The sequence below is a fragment of the Pungitius pungitius genome, chromosome 8 (genome assembly GCF_949316345.1).
Source record: "Pungitius pungitius chromosome 8, fPunPun2.1, whole genome shotgun sequence".
NCBI classification, from domain to species: Eukaryota; Metazoa; Chordata; class Actinopteri; order Perciformes; family Gasterosteidae; genus Pungitius; species Pungitius pungitius.
In genome coordinates, this window is record NC_084907.1 from 22,420,062 (window position 1) to 22,436,355 (window position 16,294).

Here is a 16,294-nt window from a genome sequence, read left to right on the forward strand (position 1 = left end):
CACCTGTACAAAACGAACCACACGCCACTCAAGTTCATTCAAATCAACACACACCCACTCATGACCTAAGCAAGTATCAGTGGGAAAAACAATTGATTAGAAAACTCCTCTCACGTGCCTTCTGAGGAATAATAATAAAAAAAATTAAAAAGAACTCTTGAATTTGGTTACTTAATTAAAAAAATTCTCAGTGATCGAGTGCAGCTCCATACTTCCTCTGTGCCCATCATTCTAAACATGTGTCCTCAGCACGTTCATTGTCAGAGTCTCCGCCCACCGCTCCTCACCACAGCCAATAGGGGCGCAGTCCTGTCCGCCACATCGCCATTGCCTCGAATGTGGACCAATCAAATAACTGTGATCCACACTGCCCCTCGGTCTGGTCCAATAGGAGCTCTCTGGGTAAAAGGTTGTTGTTGATGTAGGAGAGAGGGGGGGGGGTGTAGGAGAAGAGTGTCCGGGAAGAAAGATAAAAGAACCAAACCGGGCTGTCTTCCCTTTGCACATGTCAACTATATTCCTACATGAAATACATTTGTTTTGGAGGTATTTTCATCGTAAAAAGGAGCGAACGGGGAAACGATTAAGTGGTTGTTTTGAAAAATCAACACACGTTTAGGAGCATTCGTTACGAAGAGGGACATTTGGAGCACATGATTCTTCTTATTGAAATAACTCCGTGTCTTCTTTAGGTCAGTAGGGGGCGCTCCATCACAGCAAACTACTACATAAGAGTTCGCTGTTCAGTTAACTTGCAGTTTGGAAAATATCCCAACATATCCATTCAGCTTGGGTTCACTCACATTCAACTATGGTCTTTTTTCATTTTGTTTAAGAGAGAAGAGGTTCAGTCTAATTGATAATTAGTTTTTAGAATTCAAATATTGACTTCTATAGTTCTCAATACCTGGTTACGGATGATATTGAAAGAAAATAATAATAATATAAACCACTATCTATGAAAACTCTACAACCGCCATCGGCTCAAAAAGATCACATGATTCCAGAACACAAAGCAGGAATATTAACAGTGACCAAGCAGACATGGAGGCCTTTATTGTTTAACAATGTTTATAACACACACACACACACACACACACACACACACACACACACACACACACACACACACACACACACACACACACACACACACACACACACACACACACACACACACACACACACACACACACACACACACAGTAAACATTGCAGGCTTAAAGATTGATACAAAAAGCAAGGTAGTTGTCAATCGCATTCTTTATCCAGGAGTTCCTCTATTTTAAGAGTTCAGAGGGCAGACAGAAAAACAGAAGTGGTTGGTATGGTTTGGCTGATCACCTGGTAGGGAATAAGAATGTCATGTTTTCTCTAATCACTGCAGTCACACACACACACAAAGCGTAAGGATTCTCATTCAACCAAATATTATTTATCAAAGTGTAGTTAAAGTGGTGTATTTTTATTTGATTAGGCAGAAGGGAGAATAGTGAATTTATCAAGTGGAACATCTAATAATGATTATGTTCTTTTCCAGTAATCCTCTGTATAGGAAAAAGGCATTGTGTGTCCATTCCCTCGTGTGGTGACGGAGTGGAGCGTCTTTCTTCCAGGTTCCGCCCGGAGCTGCACTACCTTTTAGCTCGTACAAAGTACAAGGCGTTGGTTTTAGGGTAGTACTTCACATTCTGTTTCTTGTCCATCAGGCCCCCAAAAATGATGAGCTCGCCCCTGCCCTGTACCACTGTGTGAAGGCTGGTCTCAGGGGGCCCTGTCACTGCAACGGAAGTCCCGTTCCCATAAACTCTCCAGGACACCACTCCAGCCGACTTGGCCCTGGACACGTCCAACACGTACATCTGCATGGGCTTGCAGTTGAGAGACTGGTACAGAGGTTTCCCCACGTTCAGGCTTTGGGGCGGGTGATGCCCCAGGCGCCGTGCAATAGGCGGGATTGCGTGTCCATCAGCTCCGGCAGCATGTGGAGGGCTGGAGGATGAAGAGGGAGGGGTTCCAGGGGGACCCGCTCCACTACCACCACCACTTGCCCCTCCAGGAGAAGCCCCCTGTGTCTGAGGGGAAGGCGATGATGAGGAAGATTTGTTTTTCACTGCCTCCAGACCTTGTCGTAAGGCAGCGGGGGACACTGCTCCCGGGGGGGTGAGTGGGGTGCTTGCAGGAGGTGTATGCAGGCCATTGGTGCTGGGCACCTCAGGGTGGTGAACGGCAGAAGGGGGAGAGTCCCAGCCATAGTCTGTGGAGGCAGGCGGGGGAGGGCGGGAGGAGGGAGATGCGTCCTGTGCTGGACTGGTCCTCGGTGAAGGGGAGGATCCATTTAATAACGTGGCCAGTGGAGGAAGAGGAGGGCTGTCCGGGCCCTGCGAGGGAGACGGTTGCTGAGGGGAGGACGGGCTGCCTTCTCTGGCACTTCCTCTCGCTGAAGGCCGAGGTCTCAGCGTGCCCCATCGGCCGTTTACACAGGGAGCCTCTTCGACGGCTCCCAGCACAACACCGGCAGCCCCGCTCCGAACGGGGGACTGCGAGCGCAGGGAAGGCGGTTCTGCGCCCAGAGAGGCAGGTGTGGCACTTATTGGGGACGGCCGCGAGTTAAGACTCGGGCTGAGCGGAGCACGGCCAGATGGGGCCTGTGAGAAAACCACCACACACTGGCCCACCTTGAGGGTAAATAAGAAGAAAAATAACAGTGACATAGTGATCCTTCTCATGTGCTTAGGCACAAAAAGATGCAGTATAGGATTTAAAACTAAGCCAGACACTTACCCTACAAGCTGGGTGACACCACAGCTCCGGGGCCCCATGGTCCTCGTTTTCCACCTGCAGCTGCTGCCACCTCCATGGGGGTGTAACCATGTGGAGGAGCCAGGCATCTTTAAGGAGCTTTAACACACAAAAAGACAGCATAAGTCAAAACTGTAGTAACATATCTGGTTCAGGTCTTGTTCTGATACTAGAGAAAATAAACTTACAGCATTAGGACCGCCACAGCCTCCCAAGATGAGCAAAGTCTGATCATCGATGACAATCTAAAAAAAAATGTTAAAACCATGTCATTTTGTAAAAATAAACATATTATAAGGGGAGGTTTTGGGCACCGCATTCAGGGGAAGAAATATCTATAGAAGGTAAAGCTTCCTTCCAGGGGTCAAAACTTAGGTGAAAGGTTTAAAAAATCAATAATAGTAGCAGGAATGGTGACTTTTACTTACTTGTGATTGGCCTCCTCGCGGGTGGGGTGATGGGCCAGATATGGGAGGTTTGGACCAGGACCACTGGTCCAGATCCAGAATCCAGACTTCATTACTCCTGATCAGAACAACCAGAGGGGACAATTTCACAGTTAGGCTCGAAAGGCAAAGATGTATTTGTATTTACAATCAATTTGAAAATACACTATTAACTTAGATAAACGCTTAAAGTCTGAATGTGTACATTGTTTTTCCTGAAATACCACTACATCCATATAAATGGTGTAGTGTGGTTGGGGACTTGTTTTCTGATAAATGATGATCAGCTTTGTCTGAAACTCCTAGGTATCAGCTTCCTGTTTTTTCTAGTCCAGTTCTACTTTCTGTGGTTTATGGAAAGCGATGAAACTTCATCACCCTAAAAATCATATATTCACAATCACCCAACACCTGTGGAGATAATGAAGATTTAGCGAGGTGAAACACTTTTGTGAACACCAGATGCCCCGTCACCCCAGCTAGGATCATTTGTACACAAAAACAAGTCATACACTCATACATTTGCCGTGCTCCCAGTGACCCCCCAAACACCACCATGGTGTTTCCAATCACAGAGGAAGAGTGGCCAGCCATTGGTGGAGGTCCATGTGTTGTTACTATACAGTTCCACCTGTGAAAACACAAAAAGGGAGGAAGTGACGACCAAAAGTTAGTCAGTCACTTGTCACAACTTCACCCTGAAGCTCACAGTACTTTACGTCTCTCACCAGTTCTTTGAAGGAGAGTAGGTGTGGATTTCGTCAAAAAACCTTTCTGGTTGGTGCAGTGGATATGGGCTTGGGCGAGTCCATCCCCCAAACAGCACCAACAGATCTTTGTGCATCACAAGAGTCGCCCCGGCTTTAGGAGAAGGATAAGAGCCTGGAAGAGAACAGAGTGATTGGATGCAGATTGTAGTTGCATATGCATGATGTTGTGTACATATGTAAATAAAGTCTAATAAATAGATACATAAAGAAAAGAAAAGAAGAAATACATTTTTTCGAAGAACCACTTAGAGATGACTTAATGTCATGAGTGAAAATGGCTGAACAGAAATGCGGTAAATGACTATTTGACATTCAAGTGACGAAAAATGACAATGGATTTTATGAGGTATTAAGCCGAACAAAAAGATATCCACAGAAAGGTTGGCCTTAGCGGCTTGTAATTTACTCGTACCTGACGCTAGAGGGCGGATCCACTCCTTGCTGTTGAGGTCAAGTCTCCACAGATCATTGAAGGCAGCATTGCAGCTACTCTGAGTGCAGCCCCCGAATACATACATGGACTGGTTTGAGTCATAGTAACACGCACCTGCATCCCAAACAAAGAACAATTAAACTGTATCGTAAATGCCTTTTTTTGCTCATGTGCCAGTGTGTAGCCTTTCTAATTGGGTAAATGGAAGACAGATTGAAATCTTTGTAAATAGTTCTGTACAGTAGAATTATTCTCCTAATAATTTGAAATATAATTGTGTGCACACTGTCACACTTTGAAGTCCATCAGATAACAAAGTGGTTGTTGCTTTCAATAATCATTAACCTTGCACAAAGCAGAACAAATTTGAATGCTTCACACTCGACTCATGATCTGATCTGGAATATTCTCACTAAAATTTGCATCATGGTCAGAATTACACCCCCACAATCACAATTTGTTTTGCCTTATTGATTTGTTTTTTACGGAGCAAAAATACTGATGTGGTCAAAAGCTAAACCAGCGTGATCAGCCCTGAAACATTTTTGAATTAATAAACCAGAAGTACTTCTGAATCCTGGGAAACTGTGTCGACTGTAACTAAATTGTGTTATAAAGCAATATGTACTGACTGTGTGAGAACCGCTGGGTGATCGGTGTTCCTGGATATGGGTATGTGCGACTTTCCCACTGGATATTTCCCTCCTGGACAGCTCTCAAGAAACCGTGGTAGCACTGATAAGCAACACCTAGTGGGGATCAGATATTGGGAAAAATCAGGAATAAAAAACATAGAAAAAATGTGAAATGCATTATCAAACGTCGCTTCTCCATTTCACGGCTCTGCTTAGGAGAGTAATAATTAAGATTCAGTTTCATACAAGGCTATGTAAATATGAGGCATACCTTTGATGAGGCGATACCACTGCTTACACACAAGCGCAGCAGTCTTGTGCTCCTGGTAAGGTGAGAGGAAGGACAGAATATATTCAAGAACTTCCTCTGGCAACTCCTCCATTGTTCTCCCCCCTCCTTTGGCACCAATGTCCATGTTCCCATCTTGTCGGCAGGACCCCATGTTTGCCTCTTCTTCTTCGGTTATCCCGGCAGGCTCTGCACCATCGTCCTCTGTATCCATGGCAACAAAGCATCCATCCTCATTATAATGGGAGCGGGACATTATAGTCTGTTGAGACATTGGGAGACATGCTAGTAATAGTTCAGGAGCATGTTTTTCTCCAGATACAATTAACAACACTTTAAAAAGTGATTTAAATTCTTAATTGATTCTTTAAGACCGTTGACAAAGACCAACCAACCTCAATCCTGCCTTATATGATCCTTATTGGATTTCTGCAAATAAAATGTATTGAGGATAAAGACTTGGGAAAAAACGGAATACAGTTCAATCTTAAGTTAACGTTACATTTTAGATTGAGTCATTTAGATCTCAGCAGTCTTAGTGGTCACATCTATTGTCTGAACCGGGTGGTGCCCTTTCGACTAGAATGTCCCTTGATTTAGCAAGTCCCCCTTTTCTCGTTAGCTAACGTTACATCTAACGTTAACTAACGTTAGCCATCACATACCAAAGAAAATCCTGCTTTGCTAATGCTTAATAACACGTTGCTAACTATCTATGAAAATAATATATTAAACTTTAATCAAGTTAAATTAAGTAAGCAAGGAATGGTTGCTGCTACAAATCACGGACTAACCGGCATTAACGTGTTGTTGGATATAACGTTCGTTCCTTAGAGCATATATGCTAGCACTGGCTAACGCTAGCTAACTGATTGAGAGCATCCACGCTAAATGTAGCTAACATTAACGGATCTCTAACTAACGTCATAATATTACAGCAACGTCGTACGTGTTTTGTTTGATTTGTTAAAAAATATACCACTGCTTGACAACATATGGGAACCCCCAACTTCTGTAAGTATGTTAAGGTAGCGAGAACCTTTCAGGGCAACGGTCCCTTCTAGCGTTACACCCAACCGGCTAGGTAGCTGGGTAGCTGTTATCTTCAGTCTCGTCTGCTGCTGATAATCTATGCTACCGTTAGCACGGGCAGGAATTCACAAGGTTCTCTAACGTCAGATAAATGTTGTCAATGTTGCTGCTTAACTGTCGCAGCATTATTAATACCGTGGTTGTAGACGGGGTCGGTTACGGGCTTTGAGTATGTATATATCCTCTCCTTCAACCACCCCCCCCGGTATCAGCTCCGGAGGTTCCTCTGCAGCCTCCGAACAGTCGCCATCTTCAACTCTGCGAACAGCGTCCTCCGCAGCACAGCGACGACGTTGCAGCATCTGTGGGCGGGTCCGAAAACTGCGCCCCCTGCTGTGAATGGAACAACCACAGAAAGTGACCCAATCTCAAGATGTAGCAAAGAAAGAAATGAAGAAAAAGAAGAATCTACAGGTCTTTTGAGATACTATTGTAATTCCATACTCAGGTGTTTGCCAGCTAACATTTATAGTTCCTCTCATTCTTTTTTGACATGCGACGTACCAAGTTGTTCAAATCGAAACAAGTATGAACCCTACACACAAAACTGGTTAATTTGTTGTTGGACAATGAAAAAAGATATTCAAATCAGCATATTGTTGATGTTCTTTTTAAATCATGGGCAAACGTCTAAAAACGCACACAAAAATACTAAATATACTAATATAATTAAGGACATACAAATGAATGTCCGAAATCCTGTATTACTAGTGTATGCAACCTTTCAAATAGCGAATAGTATATGTTTTATTCATAGAAAGTACCAAAAACCATGACAATATCTTTGTCAGATATACAATATTATGTATGAGAGACCTCAACTTTGTCAAAAAGGGAAAACAACAACCATTGCTGCAGCCATTTTTACATTTGTGAGGCAAGTGTTACATCTGCATTTATTTCAAAACCACCGCCTTTTTTTGTTTTGAAACAACCAACATCTAGTAATAGCAGAAAACTATGGATACGAGGATCGTGACAGCTAAACAGCCAAATTTCCTTTATTTCCCTAATGTATTATTTAAGTTTTGACCCCGCTACATGCTTACATACTATCCCAAATCAATTATGATCATATTAATATTTCGTTAAAATAAAAACGTTTTATGTATATTACCATTATGTATCTTGTAATTTATGTATTTTGTTAAATGACACCGGGGTGTTACTGACAGTTCTTCGGACAAGACGTGAACGCAGCATTTCCTCCTCAACACTGCTATGATGAACAGAAACAGAGTTCGCCAACACTCGGAGCTGTAATTTGTCCAATATTCATCAATAACAAGAACCGTGTGGTGGAGTAGGACTATATCTCACTATTTAGTGGCAAACGTTAAGCGTTAGGAAGTTTAGCCAGACCTCAATTACTTAATCTAGCCTGGTTAGTTACCGTGATCGAAGCTAGCAACTTGACGTCAGCTAAGCTAACGTAAAATTGGACGGTTAAGCTAAACTTTAGGGGCACCGACTAACGTCAAAGGTTAAACCTTAGCTGACTTTCAACTATCCAGAACGATTAGGTACACTGGGTATTTCCGTCTGAGTGGCGTGTGGTTGACACGGTTGAACGGTTGATTTAATAAGTGAAAGTTACGCCAAATGTATAGTAGCAGATAGCTAGCTTATATTAGGGAAGCATTAAGCTAGCACGCGGCAAAGCGACGGTGTGAGGATTTGTTTATCATACTTCATCCGTCGCAAATACCCGTGGGATTGAGCTCTTTGAGGGATTACGTGATATTCGGTCGACTTTCCCATGCTCGCTGTGTGGCTGGGCGATAGCTAGCCGGTGGGGCCGAGGAGGTAACCAGCCAGCAGTCGTGTTAAACATGGAGGATGAAGAGGTCGCAGAGAGCTGGGAGGAGGCAGCGGACAGCGGGGTGAGAATCCACTAACGTTGGGCCATTATTATTTGTAACTTTCTATCTGGATTTTAGTTTGCCCGCCAGCCAGTCACCTATATATTATTGCCCCCCCCCCCCTTGATACAAGCACTTTATTTGTTTTGGCTGGTTTATTTATTCATTAATACATTCCTGATTGAGCCTTGCAGGCCTCGCTGTCCCTAAACGACACGGGACTGAACCTGGCTTAATGTGGTTTAATTTACCCAACAAAATAGTTTAATGATACAATAATATCCAAAAAATAATGAATGTTTTCAGAGTCGACCTTTCCCAATATTTCCCTATTTTATTTAGGCCCGCCCATTGCGGATATGACCTTTTGCATTCAATCGTTGCAATAACACAGCCGTCTAGTATGTCCGGGACTTTTTGTAAGATTATTTAGACTGTGAGCAAATAACTCCATATATTGAAGCGTTGCCTGGTGTGTGTGGGCAGATCAGATACGTTTGATTTGTTAGTGGCAAACTAAACATTTGTATCAACAATGCTTTTGCTGTAATCCTGTTCAGCAAACCTCTGCAACCTATACACTGTAATCAAATTAGCTGATAAAGCATTTCTCTGATTTTATGTGACTACTTTGTTGCAAAGTTGCTACATACATGGAAATTGGATAGATATTGAATTTGTATGACATTTGCCAAATGCAATAACATGCTCTTCCTTTTCCCACAGGAAATAGAGAGAAGGCTTGAGGCTAAACTGAAAATAAATCAAGAGGCAAAGTAAGCTATGAGAAAATAAATCCCAAAATTGAATACATGGTAATGCATTATTTCCCCAGTAATTGTATTCACTCTTGTTTTTACTTACAGGAAGTCCAGCTTGGGTTCGGGTTGCTCACCTGTTCAAACTGCGATTGTAATCCAGGACGACTCTCTGCCTGCAGCACCCCCACCACAAATTCGAATCTTGAAACGTCCCTCAAATAACGGTACGGCAGGAAACCTTGCATCCTCGACTCGTCCCTCTCAGCAGATGAAGTCTTTGGCCCAGCGGGAGGCAGAGTACGCAGAAGCCCGAAGAAGGATCTTGGGTAGTGCATCTTCAGATGATACGCCTCAGGACAATCCTTCCCAGGAAAGGTAAGCCTTTACAACAATGAATTTACAAAGTACTAAGAAACATCTACAAGAGGGAAAACAGATATTAATTCATTTTCATTTCTCCTCATATAAGTAGGCCAGCTCGTATGCAGCAACCATTGGAACCAGTTCCACTAAACAACGATGTGATTCGCCAGCCCACTGGCCCTGATGGCACCTCAGGCTTCAGACTCTGCAGATAAAGAGGAGATACGTGCTACAAGGAATCTGCGTTCTCCTCGAGAGGGCATAAAGGGTGACAGTTCAAGGGGGTATGTGTGGTATGAAGAGCAGAGTGGTGGGATGACACAATTCGACAAACATTAGAAATATGAAGACATAACATGGAATGAAATGAACTCCTCCACCCTCTCTACTCTGCTTTGTGGCATGGTCTTTGCGTTTCACCTTGCCTTTTCCTTCTGTGGAATGTGCAAGGGGCTCGCACAGATCAGTTTAAGATCTAAAACCCTTTCTGTTCCACAACGTGAACAGGCCTTTGCCTCACATCCCTAGACACTGTGATTCTCTGATGTTCCATGAAATGCCCTGTGATGTTAGGTAAGATTGGCCGGCTGAGTGCCAGGACATCAGGTGCCTGTCTCTTCAGGGAGAATAAGGGAAGCTCATGAATCTGTGGGATTTCCCCTAAGAGGTGCAAAAGAAGGAGCTGGCCTGTCCACTGAGGGAGTGGGGAGCATGGCTGGGTGTCCACCGGGCCGCTGGTCTCAGTTTTTTGAGGGTTCAGTGGAACGGAAGTGTTAGGCAGTGCTGAGAGTTTACCGTTTGTGTCCAGCAGCTTGAGTGAAAGGTGAGAAACGGTCAAACACTTCGGGTAAAAGTGTGTTTTTCTACTCTAGTTGCATAGCAACGGCAGAACAGCATTTCCTGGAGTCCGCTGTTTGGCCCGGGTGGCTATTAAAGAAAGGCCCGGTGGGCACGCAGCCTTTGGCCAAAGATTATAGATCGTATGGTCAGAATGTCACTAAATCTTAAGTTTATTCAAGCAATAAAGATGAAGTCACTCCCTGAATAATTTTTTACATATTGCCTATTAACCTGTGCTGACAATGTTCCTTATGTTTGTATTTTTTTCAAAAGGATAGTAAGTTTAAGTCAGAAGATCATTAGTGTATCAGAGGTTAGATGATATAGCCTGCGTACAAACTGTATTGGTAGATATTTTAAATTAGTTATCGCGCATATTTGTCCCTGTCTTTTGCCGTGCTCAATTAGAACATATCATACATCAAACTGTACCGCATCGATTTAGATGAGAGGACTTTGATCTGTAAGTATGTCTGACTGATGATGTGAAGCGTTATTTGGTTATGTTTTAGTCTTCAGATGACAGTCACAAGACACCGAGAGTCCGAAGATATTCTTTCAAACTAGAAAAAAATCATAACAAAGATATTAGAAAGCTCTGTCATTTTGAAAGAAGCGGCTGCCTGGTTTTGGTGAATGTTGTTGTTGTTGTTTTTTTGCGCCACAGGATTTTTACATCATTGTTTGTCACAGATTCAAAATAAAATTTTGCAAACCATGACATCAATAATCTCATCAAATACTGATCATTACTTCTACTCCTTTGGAGCCCTTTGACACTTGTATGCCTTAAATGACACATTTTCCCTGGTTATATTTGTTCTGTCCAATGGGTAGTGCTTGTTAGTCTTCAGTTTCTTGTGCACATGTGATAGTTTTATGTTGATAAACCCTGTCGTTAAGGAACAGTTAATAGTTATAGTGTTGGGCAAATACAAAGTAATTTAAGGTGCAATAATGCTTTTCTTACTTAATGGTTCATGACTGTGCTTGGACTATAATTTATCGAAATGTTTTACAGTGACAGTAAAAGCTTTAATTGGAAATATACACAAGGAAATAAATTGATATCGATTGAACATCTTCCCCATGCACAGCAGCAAACTCAACAATATGTCTGCATGTGTGCCACTCATTCCAACCTCAGTCACTAAAATGTAAATTACATTTAGGGCTAGAGGAGTGCTTGGTTTCTTTTATTGCTCTATAATGACAGTAATCTAAGTTTTACATACAGCTCTAACTTTTTTTTAAGAAAGTACGGCCTACACTATACTCTGAATATACTGTTCCTAGGGTTTTGGTTCAATTGTTGAAATAAAATGAGTTTAATTTAAAATTGATAATTAAAAGCAAAACCCATCCTGTATCTATGTGATCTACCCATTGTGCTTTGCTTCTGTCATTTGCAGAAGCCTGTCTACATTATAGCTGATTTGATGTCATTCTTGTTTTGAAACTTGCAAAACTACAAATGAAATTTGAATACCCTTTAATAAACCTAGTTCAAACTTGGTGTATATTTGTTTTGTATTTCATAAAATCAGATTCTTGTGAAGAAAAGTGTGGGAATTTAGAACTGATTAGTTAATGTCAAATATTTTGTATAAATAAACTATGATCCATTTAAAAAGATATATTATAAAATAATCATTATTTTTCAATTTGAATCGGAGTAGTGGGTGAATTATACTGCTTTAATAAAAAAATAGATAAACAATAGTAAATGAGTATTTTTCAACGAGCCGCACAGCAGCATTTTTTATTATTCGCACAGTGTGGAGTGTGTTAGGGTTAATACGTAGTGGCTGCACAAACCCTCCTGACCACACGAGGCGCTGTGTGGAGAGAGCACTTGGTTTACGCGTCGGGTCGTTTTCACTCGAATCAAGCTGAGGTGTCCATTGAAAAGTCGGAACTTGTTTTTTTCGGGAGTTAAATTGTGAAACCTCGCTGAAACTCGACAAAATGGCAGACGACAACAGTTACGAGTCGATGCTGTGTGTAAAGCCGGAGGTTCACGTCTACCGGATCCCGCCGCGGGCTTCCAACCGCGGATATCGGTAAGAGCAGCTCAACGAGTATTAAAGGCAATAACTGACAAGTCTGACAAGTGTAACGTTACGTCATGAAGCTACTCTAACGTTCAACACCCATTATCGGACAACCACCTATTCGTTTGGATGAGTTCATTTTCTCCTTTTTCCCCCGTAAAGTGTGTTCGACGGTTACTGTCCACACATCCAGTACCAACAGCCATAATGTCGATAAACAGACATGATGTTAGCTAGCCGATAACGTTACACATGCTAGCGGCATATCAAAGTGTTGTCCGCCACGATAACAACGAGGTTCTTTGACTGCGGACGCATCGAAAAGTTAACATTGATATTTAAAGTCACGATAAATGATGACATTACTGGTAACGACAAGTTTTGAAAGTTTAAAATGCCAGGGATCCAGTCCAATAATAGAGGCATGAGTTTTTACTTAATGCTAGCGACTAACTAGCCAACGTTAAGTGCAATTAATTCAAATTAATTAAATATATTGTGTGCATTTTGTCTTTAAAATACAATCTGAGTAATGTTGAAATGAAATAGTATCTGACGTTAGCTGTACTCAAATGTGTAGGAGATGACTGACTTTTGTTCTCTCATCAAACTGTTAATTTCAGTTGGTACATTATAATATAGTTATCATCCATCACTGTTCTTTCATCATAAATAGGCTCATTTAGCTTCAGTTTTGACTCCTGGAAATATTATTTATTCAAAACAAAAAAGCCTTATGCAAGATCCACTTTCTATCTTTTTTTTTGCTTTCCACTCTTGTTGATGTTTTATTCTTTTCTTAACCTCTTTTCTTGAAGATGTACATTCTACATTTAATTACGTATTTAATTACGGATCCACCGGTGTCTCATTCCTTTAACTGAACTATAAAAGTCTTTTTCTAGTCGTCCTGAAAACTTTTAATTTCACTTCCTCCTGCTTTTGAGCAGCTGCAGCAGTCTGGGTAGAAGCCGTGAACCAGTCGACCCCTTTCTGATGCTGATGATGTTTCCTGTTTTTCTAGTGCTGCTGACTGGAAGCTGGATGAACCTGCATGGAGCGGGAGGATGAAAATCACTGCCAAAGGCAAGCTGGCCTACATTAAGTTAGAGGACAAAAACACAGGTAAACAAATTGCCATATACATATTTAAGTCACCACATGAATTCTTTTTACTTCTGCAAGTAATTGGGCAAGGTAACAATAACTAGTCTCTAGCGAGTCTTTCCATGTGCACCAAAGTCCCAAATATTAATAGAGCACCGACCATTTAAAGTGAGCCATCAGGTCCTTTCTAAATTTAGTGCCCAACTGATCAGTGGAGTCCTCACAAATCAACTTTACTTTATTAATCATAATTCAATAAATAACCAGTAGTCTGTCTGAATCTTTGCAGGAGAGTTGTTTGCACAAGCTCCAGTCGAACAGTATCCAGGGTGTGTTGTGGAATCAGTCACAGACTCCAGCAGATACTTTGTGATCCGGATAGAAGATGGCAACGGTAAGATATTTATATACTTTATTTAAATAAAAGAAACAAAACATGATGACCCAGGCTTTCAGAAGAAATATTACCTCTTTCTTTTTCAAAAGAATTTCCATTCCGATTGAATTGTAGAAGTGAAAACAGTGCATCATCCCGTCCCTGAACAAAGGGGAGTCGTGTCTGCGTCCTGCCTGCTGTGTGATGATTGTGCATCAGCTCGATGCTTAATGTCACATCGAAGGATTCAGGAGTCTTTGTTAACTTGGCCTGGTTTTCAGTCATTTTATCGAAGAGAATCACAAGTCTCACTCTTCAGCTATAGTAGAACAGTAAAAGGGACATTTATTTATATATATATATGATCCTTTAATTGAAGTTAAAGGTCTTTATTCAGTATACTCTAGCTTTTATTAGCTGTATCCTATTTTAGGCATTATGTTCTTTCGTATAAGTGATAAAGTACCATAATGTGCTTTTTGTTTTTACACTTTTACTTTGATAAAGGTCGTCATGCTTTTATCGGTCTCGGTTTTGGTGATCGCGGAGACTCGTTTGACTTCAACGTAGCTTTACAAGATCACTTTAAGTAAGTTAATTCCCCTTGTTTTGTCAATTCACTGCTTTGTTTAATGAACAACAAACCAGAGTAAATCCAACGTTTCTTTAGTGATGATTATTATGCTTTCAAACCTTCCAATAAAGGTGGGTGAAGCAAGAAGGCGAGCTCGCGAAACAGGAAGCGTCTGAGAGCACAGCACCGAAGTTGGACCTCCGCTTCAAAGAGGGACAAACTATCAAGATCAGCATTGGGGTGAGTCCTTCAGCCCCAAAATGACACGTAGAAGGAAGTGAATGAAAATGATTAAATAATGTGTGCAACAATGACCGATTATACAAAGAAAACTAATTGAACAATGGATTGATTCGATTTATAGCAAAACATCAAGAAGAAGGAGGCAGGTGGTGCCAAATCGCGGCCCATGGCTATGGGTCTACTTCCACCCCCACCTGCTGGAAAGGTTGGAGGGGTAATACCACCTAGTGTGGAACAGCCCACAGTGTCGACTGTACAGTCTACCGCTGGTGAGCCCCCTGCTATCGTATCAAATCAAACTATTGAAATGTCTTTGCAGCCTATAAACCGTATTGGCGGTTTAAAAAAATGTTTTTTTCCGGATCCAGCCTCTCTTTTAGACTTCGGGTCCCCTGGCCCTTCAGCCCCGCCCAGCGCCGACGTGTGGGGGGATTTTACATCTGCAGGCGCCAAGTAAGTTTTCACAGGCTGCAGCCCCTATTTTTATCTTGTCAGGAAACTCACCTTGTCCATCTGTCGTCTTTCATCATCATCGTCATCACACTCTTATCTCTCCACACCGCCACCCTCTCCTCCACAGCTCCAGTAAAGATGCTGTCCAATCAGGATGGGTGCAGTTTAGTTGAGTGGTGAGAAAACGTCCACCCACTCGGGCTCCATACATTCCATGGACATGATGATTGGAAAGAAAGGAACTGTTAGAAAACTTGTCTGGCTCTTTTATTCTGGCTGCACTTGTTCACTCAAGAATATTTTCTCATTAAATGTAGCTGGCTGACCAGCACACTTTTGAGGAGCAAACAGTACATATTTTTTTACAATCATTTTGTGGGAACTTTTTTGTTTTAATTTAAAAGTCATCAGGACTCAACGTCATTGTTGGAGTTTCTGCTCTCCAGAAGACGGGTGAGCGTGTTGATTGTTTGGAGATACAATTGTTTTTTCACTAAACGGATAAAAAAAATGTATCATTTGCCTTAAATTTAATGTTCCCTGGTTTTATATTGAGTTTCAAGCTCTATCAATGCTATCTGTCCTGGATCTTTTTTGATTGTGTTCCATCGTGCTACGATTATCGTTATCTCATTACAGAAGCTCCACGCATCTCAAGGTTCTTTTTACCATTTAGGGAGAGTTACTTTATACTTTGAAAATATCTATGTTTTGTTGAGCTTTATAGCAGTTTAGTTGTTTTTTCTGTTTCCACTTTTTTTTTAGATTTGGTTTTAAGAGATCCGGCAATTGTTATATGCTGATTCGCTGTCATTAACTATACCCGGGTTGTTTTAATCATTGTGGTGGAAAAGTCATGATGTCCATTTCATGTCTGCCATTCAAAGTTTGAACATGTTTTCATTCTTTTTTGTCTTTGTGTCAGCATTTCATATTTGTCTTTGTCTGGTGTGATGCTTTTAAAAACTTGCCCAGTTACCAAACAGAAATGTCCTCAGTCTTGTTGCTAATTGGCATCAAGTGTTTGATTAAGTGCCTTTCAGAAAAAGATCTAAAATGTAAACCGAAGTCTTGTAAATAAACAATATATTTCATTGACTCTTGTTATGATTTGTATTGGTTTATTGATGAGATTGTAGAGAGGTGGGCTCCATGGCTCATGTTACACATTCATCAATGTGCTCTCAGACATTG

At 41.6% G+C, this 16,294-nt stretch overlaps 3 protein-coding genes across 6 annotated transcripts; 2 read left to right on the plus strand and 1 right to left on the minus strand.

Annotated features, from left to right (window-relative positions):
* Positions 1 to 1,029: 1,029 nt before the first annotated feature.
* On the minus strand, positions 1,030 to 6,797 carry fbxo42 (F-box protein 42). 4 transcript variants are annotated; one of them, XM_037490327.2, is made up of 11 exons: positions 6,603 to 6,797; positions 5,771 to 5,804; positions 5,358 to 5,637; positions 5,084 to 5,200; positions 4,431 to 4,565; positions 3,977 to 4,130; positions 3,769 to 3,879; positions 3,231 to 3,327; positions 2,991 to 3,047; positions 2,785 to 2,901; positions 1,030 to 2,678 (listed from the first exon to the last, which is right to left on the minus strand). In XM_037490327.2, the coding sequence occupies exons 3-11, from the start codon at positions 5,629 to 5,631 to the stop codon at positions 1,635 to 1,637; spliced, it is 2,106 nt and encodes a 701-aa protein (XP_037346224.1). In that variant the 5' UTR covers positions 5,632 to 5,637; positions 5,771 to 5,804; positions 6,603 to 6,797; the 3' UTR covers positions 1,030 to 1,634. The 4 variants fall into 4 exon arrangements, with proteins under 4 accessions (XP_037346224.1, XP_037346226.1, XP_037346225.1 ...); XM_037490329.2 differs by having other exon boundaries at positions 1,031 to 2,678; positions 5,358 to 5,579; positions 6,603 to 6,796; XM_037490328.2 differs by lacking the exon at positions 5,771 to 5,804 and having other exon boundaries at positions 1,031 to 2,678; positions 5,358 to 5,579; positions 6,603 to 6,796.
* Positions 6,798 to 7,622: 825 nt separating this feature from the next.
* LOC119229695 (SUZ domain-containing protein 1-like) lies at positions 7,623 to 11,809 on the plus strand. Its single transcript, XM_037490332.2, has 4 exons — positions 7,623 to 8,350; positions 9,056 to 9,105; positions 9,196 to 9,465; positions 9,563 to 11,809. The coding sequence occupies exons 1-4, from the start codon at positions 8,300 to 8,302 to the stop codon at positions 9,666 to 9,668; spliced, it is 477 nt and encodes a 158-aa protein (XP_037346229.1). The 5' UTR covers positions 7,623 to 8,299; the 3' UTR covers positions 9,669 to 11,809.
* A 357-nt stretch (positions 11,810 to 12,166) lies between these two features.
* Positions 12,167 to 16,198, plus strand: necap2 (NECAP endocytosis associated 2). Its single transcript, XM_037448241.2, has 8 exons — positions 12,167 to 12,356; positions 13,372 to 13,472; positions 13,744 to 13,848; positions 14,338 to 14,419; positions 14,536 to 14,644; positions 14,769 to 14,916; positions 15,016 to 15,100; positions 15,228 to 16,198. Exons 1-8 carry the CDS (start codon positions 12,262 to 12,264, stop codon positions 15,271 to 15,273), a joined length of 771 nt encoding a protein of 256 aa, XP_037304138.1. The 5' UTR covers positions 12,167 to 12,261; the 3' UTR covers positions 15,274 to 16,198.
* Positions 16,199 to 16,294: the final 96 nt, after the last annotated feature.

Coding starts and splice junctions, on each gene's coding strand:
- necap2 (XM_037448241.2), top strand. CDS start 12,262: ATGGCAGACGACAACAGTTACGAGTCGATGCTGTGTGTAAAGCCGGAG. Junction 13,849..14,337: donor CCGGATAGAAGATGGCAACG/GTAAGATATTTA, acceptor ACTTTGATAAAG/GTCGTCATGCTTTTATCGGT. Junction 14,917..15,015: donor GACTGTACAGTCTACCGCTG/GTGAGCCCCCTG, acceptor TTCCGGATCCAG/CCTCTCTTTTAGACTTCGGG.
- fbxo42 (XM_037490327.2), bottom strand. CDS start 5,631: ATGTCCCGCTCCCATTATAATGAGGATGGATGCTTTGTTGCCATGGAT. Junction 5,201..5,357: donor GTGGTATCGCCTCATCAAAG/GTATGCCTCATA, acceptor GATCCCCACTAG/GTGTTGCTTATCAGTGCTAC. Junction 2,902..2,990: donor GCTGTGGCGGTCCTAATGCT/GTAAGTTTATTT, acceptor TGTGTGTTAAAG/CTCCTTAAAGATGCCTGGCT.
- LOC119229695 (XM_037490332.2), top strand. CDS start 8,300: ATGGAGGATGAAGAGGTCGCAGAGAGCTGGGAGGAGGCAGCGGACAGC. Junction 8,351..9,055: donor AGGAGGCAGCGGACAGCGGG/GTGAGAATCCAC, acceptor CTTTTCCCACAG/GAAATAGAGAGAAGGCTTGA. Junction 9,106..9,195: donor AAAATAAATCAAGAGGCAAA/GTAAGCTATGAG, acceptor TTTTACTTACAG/GAAGTCCAGCTTGGGTTCGG.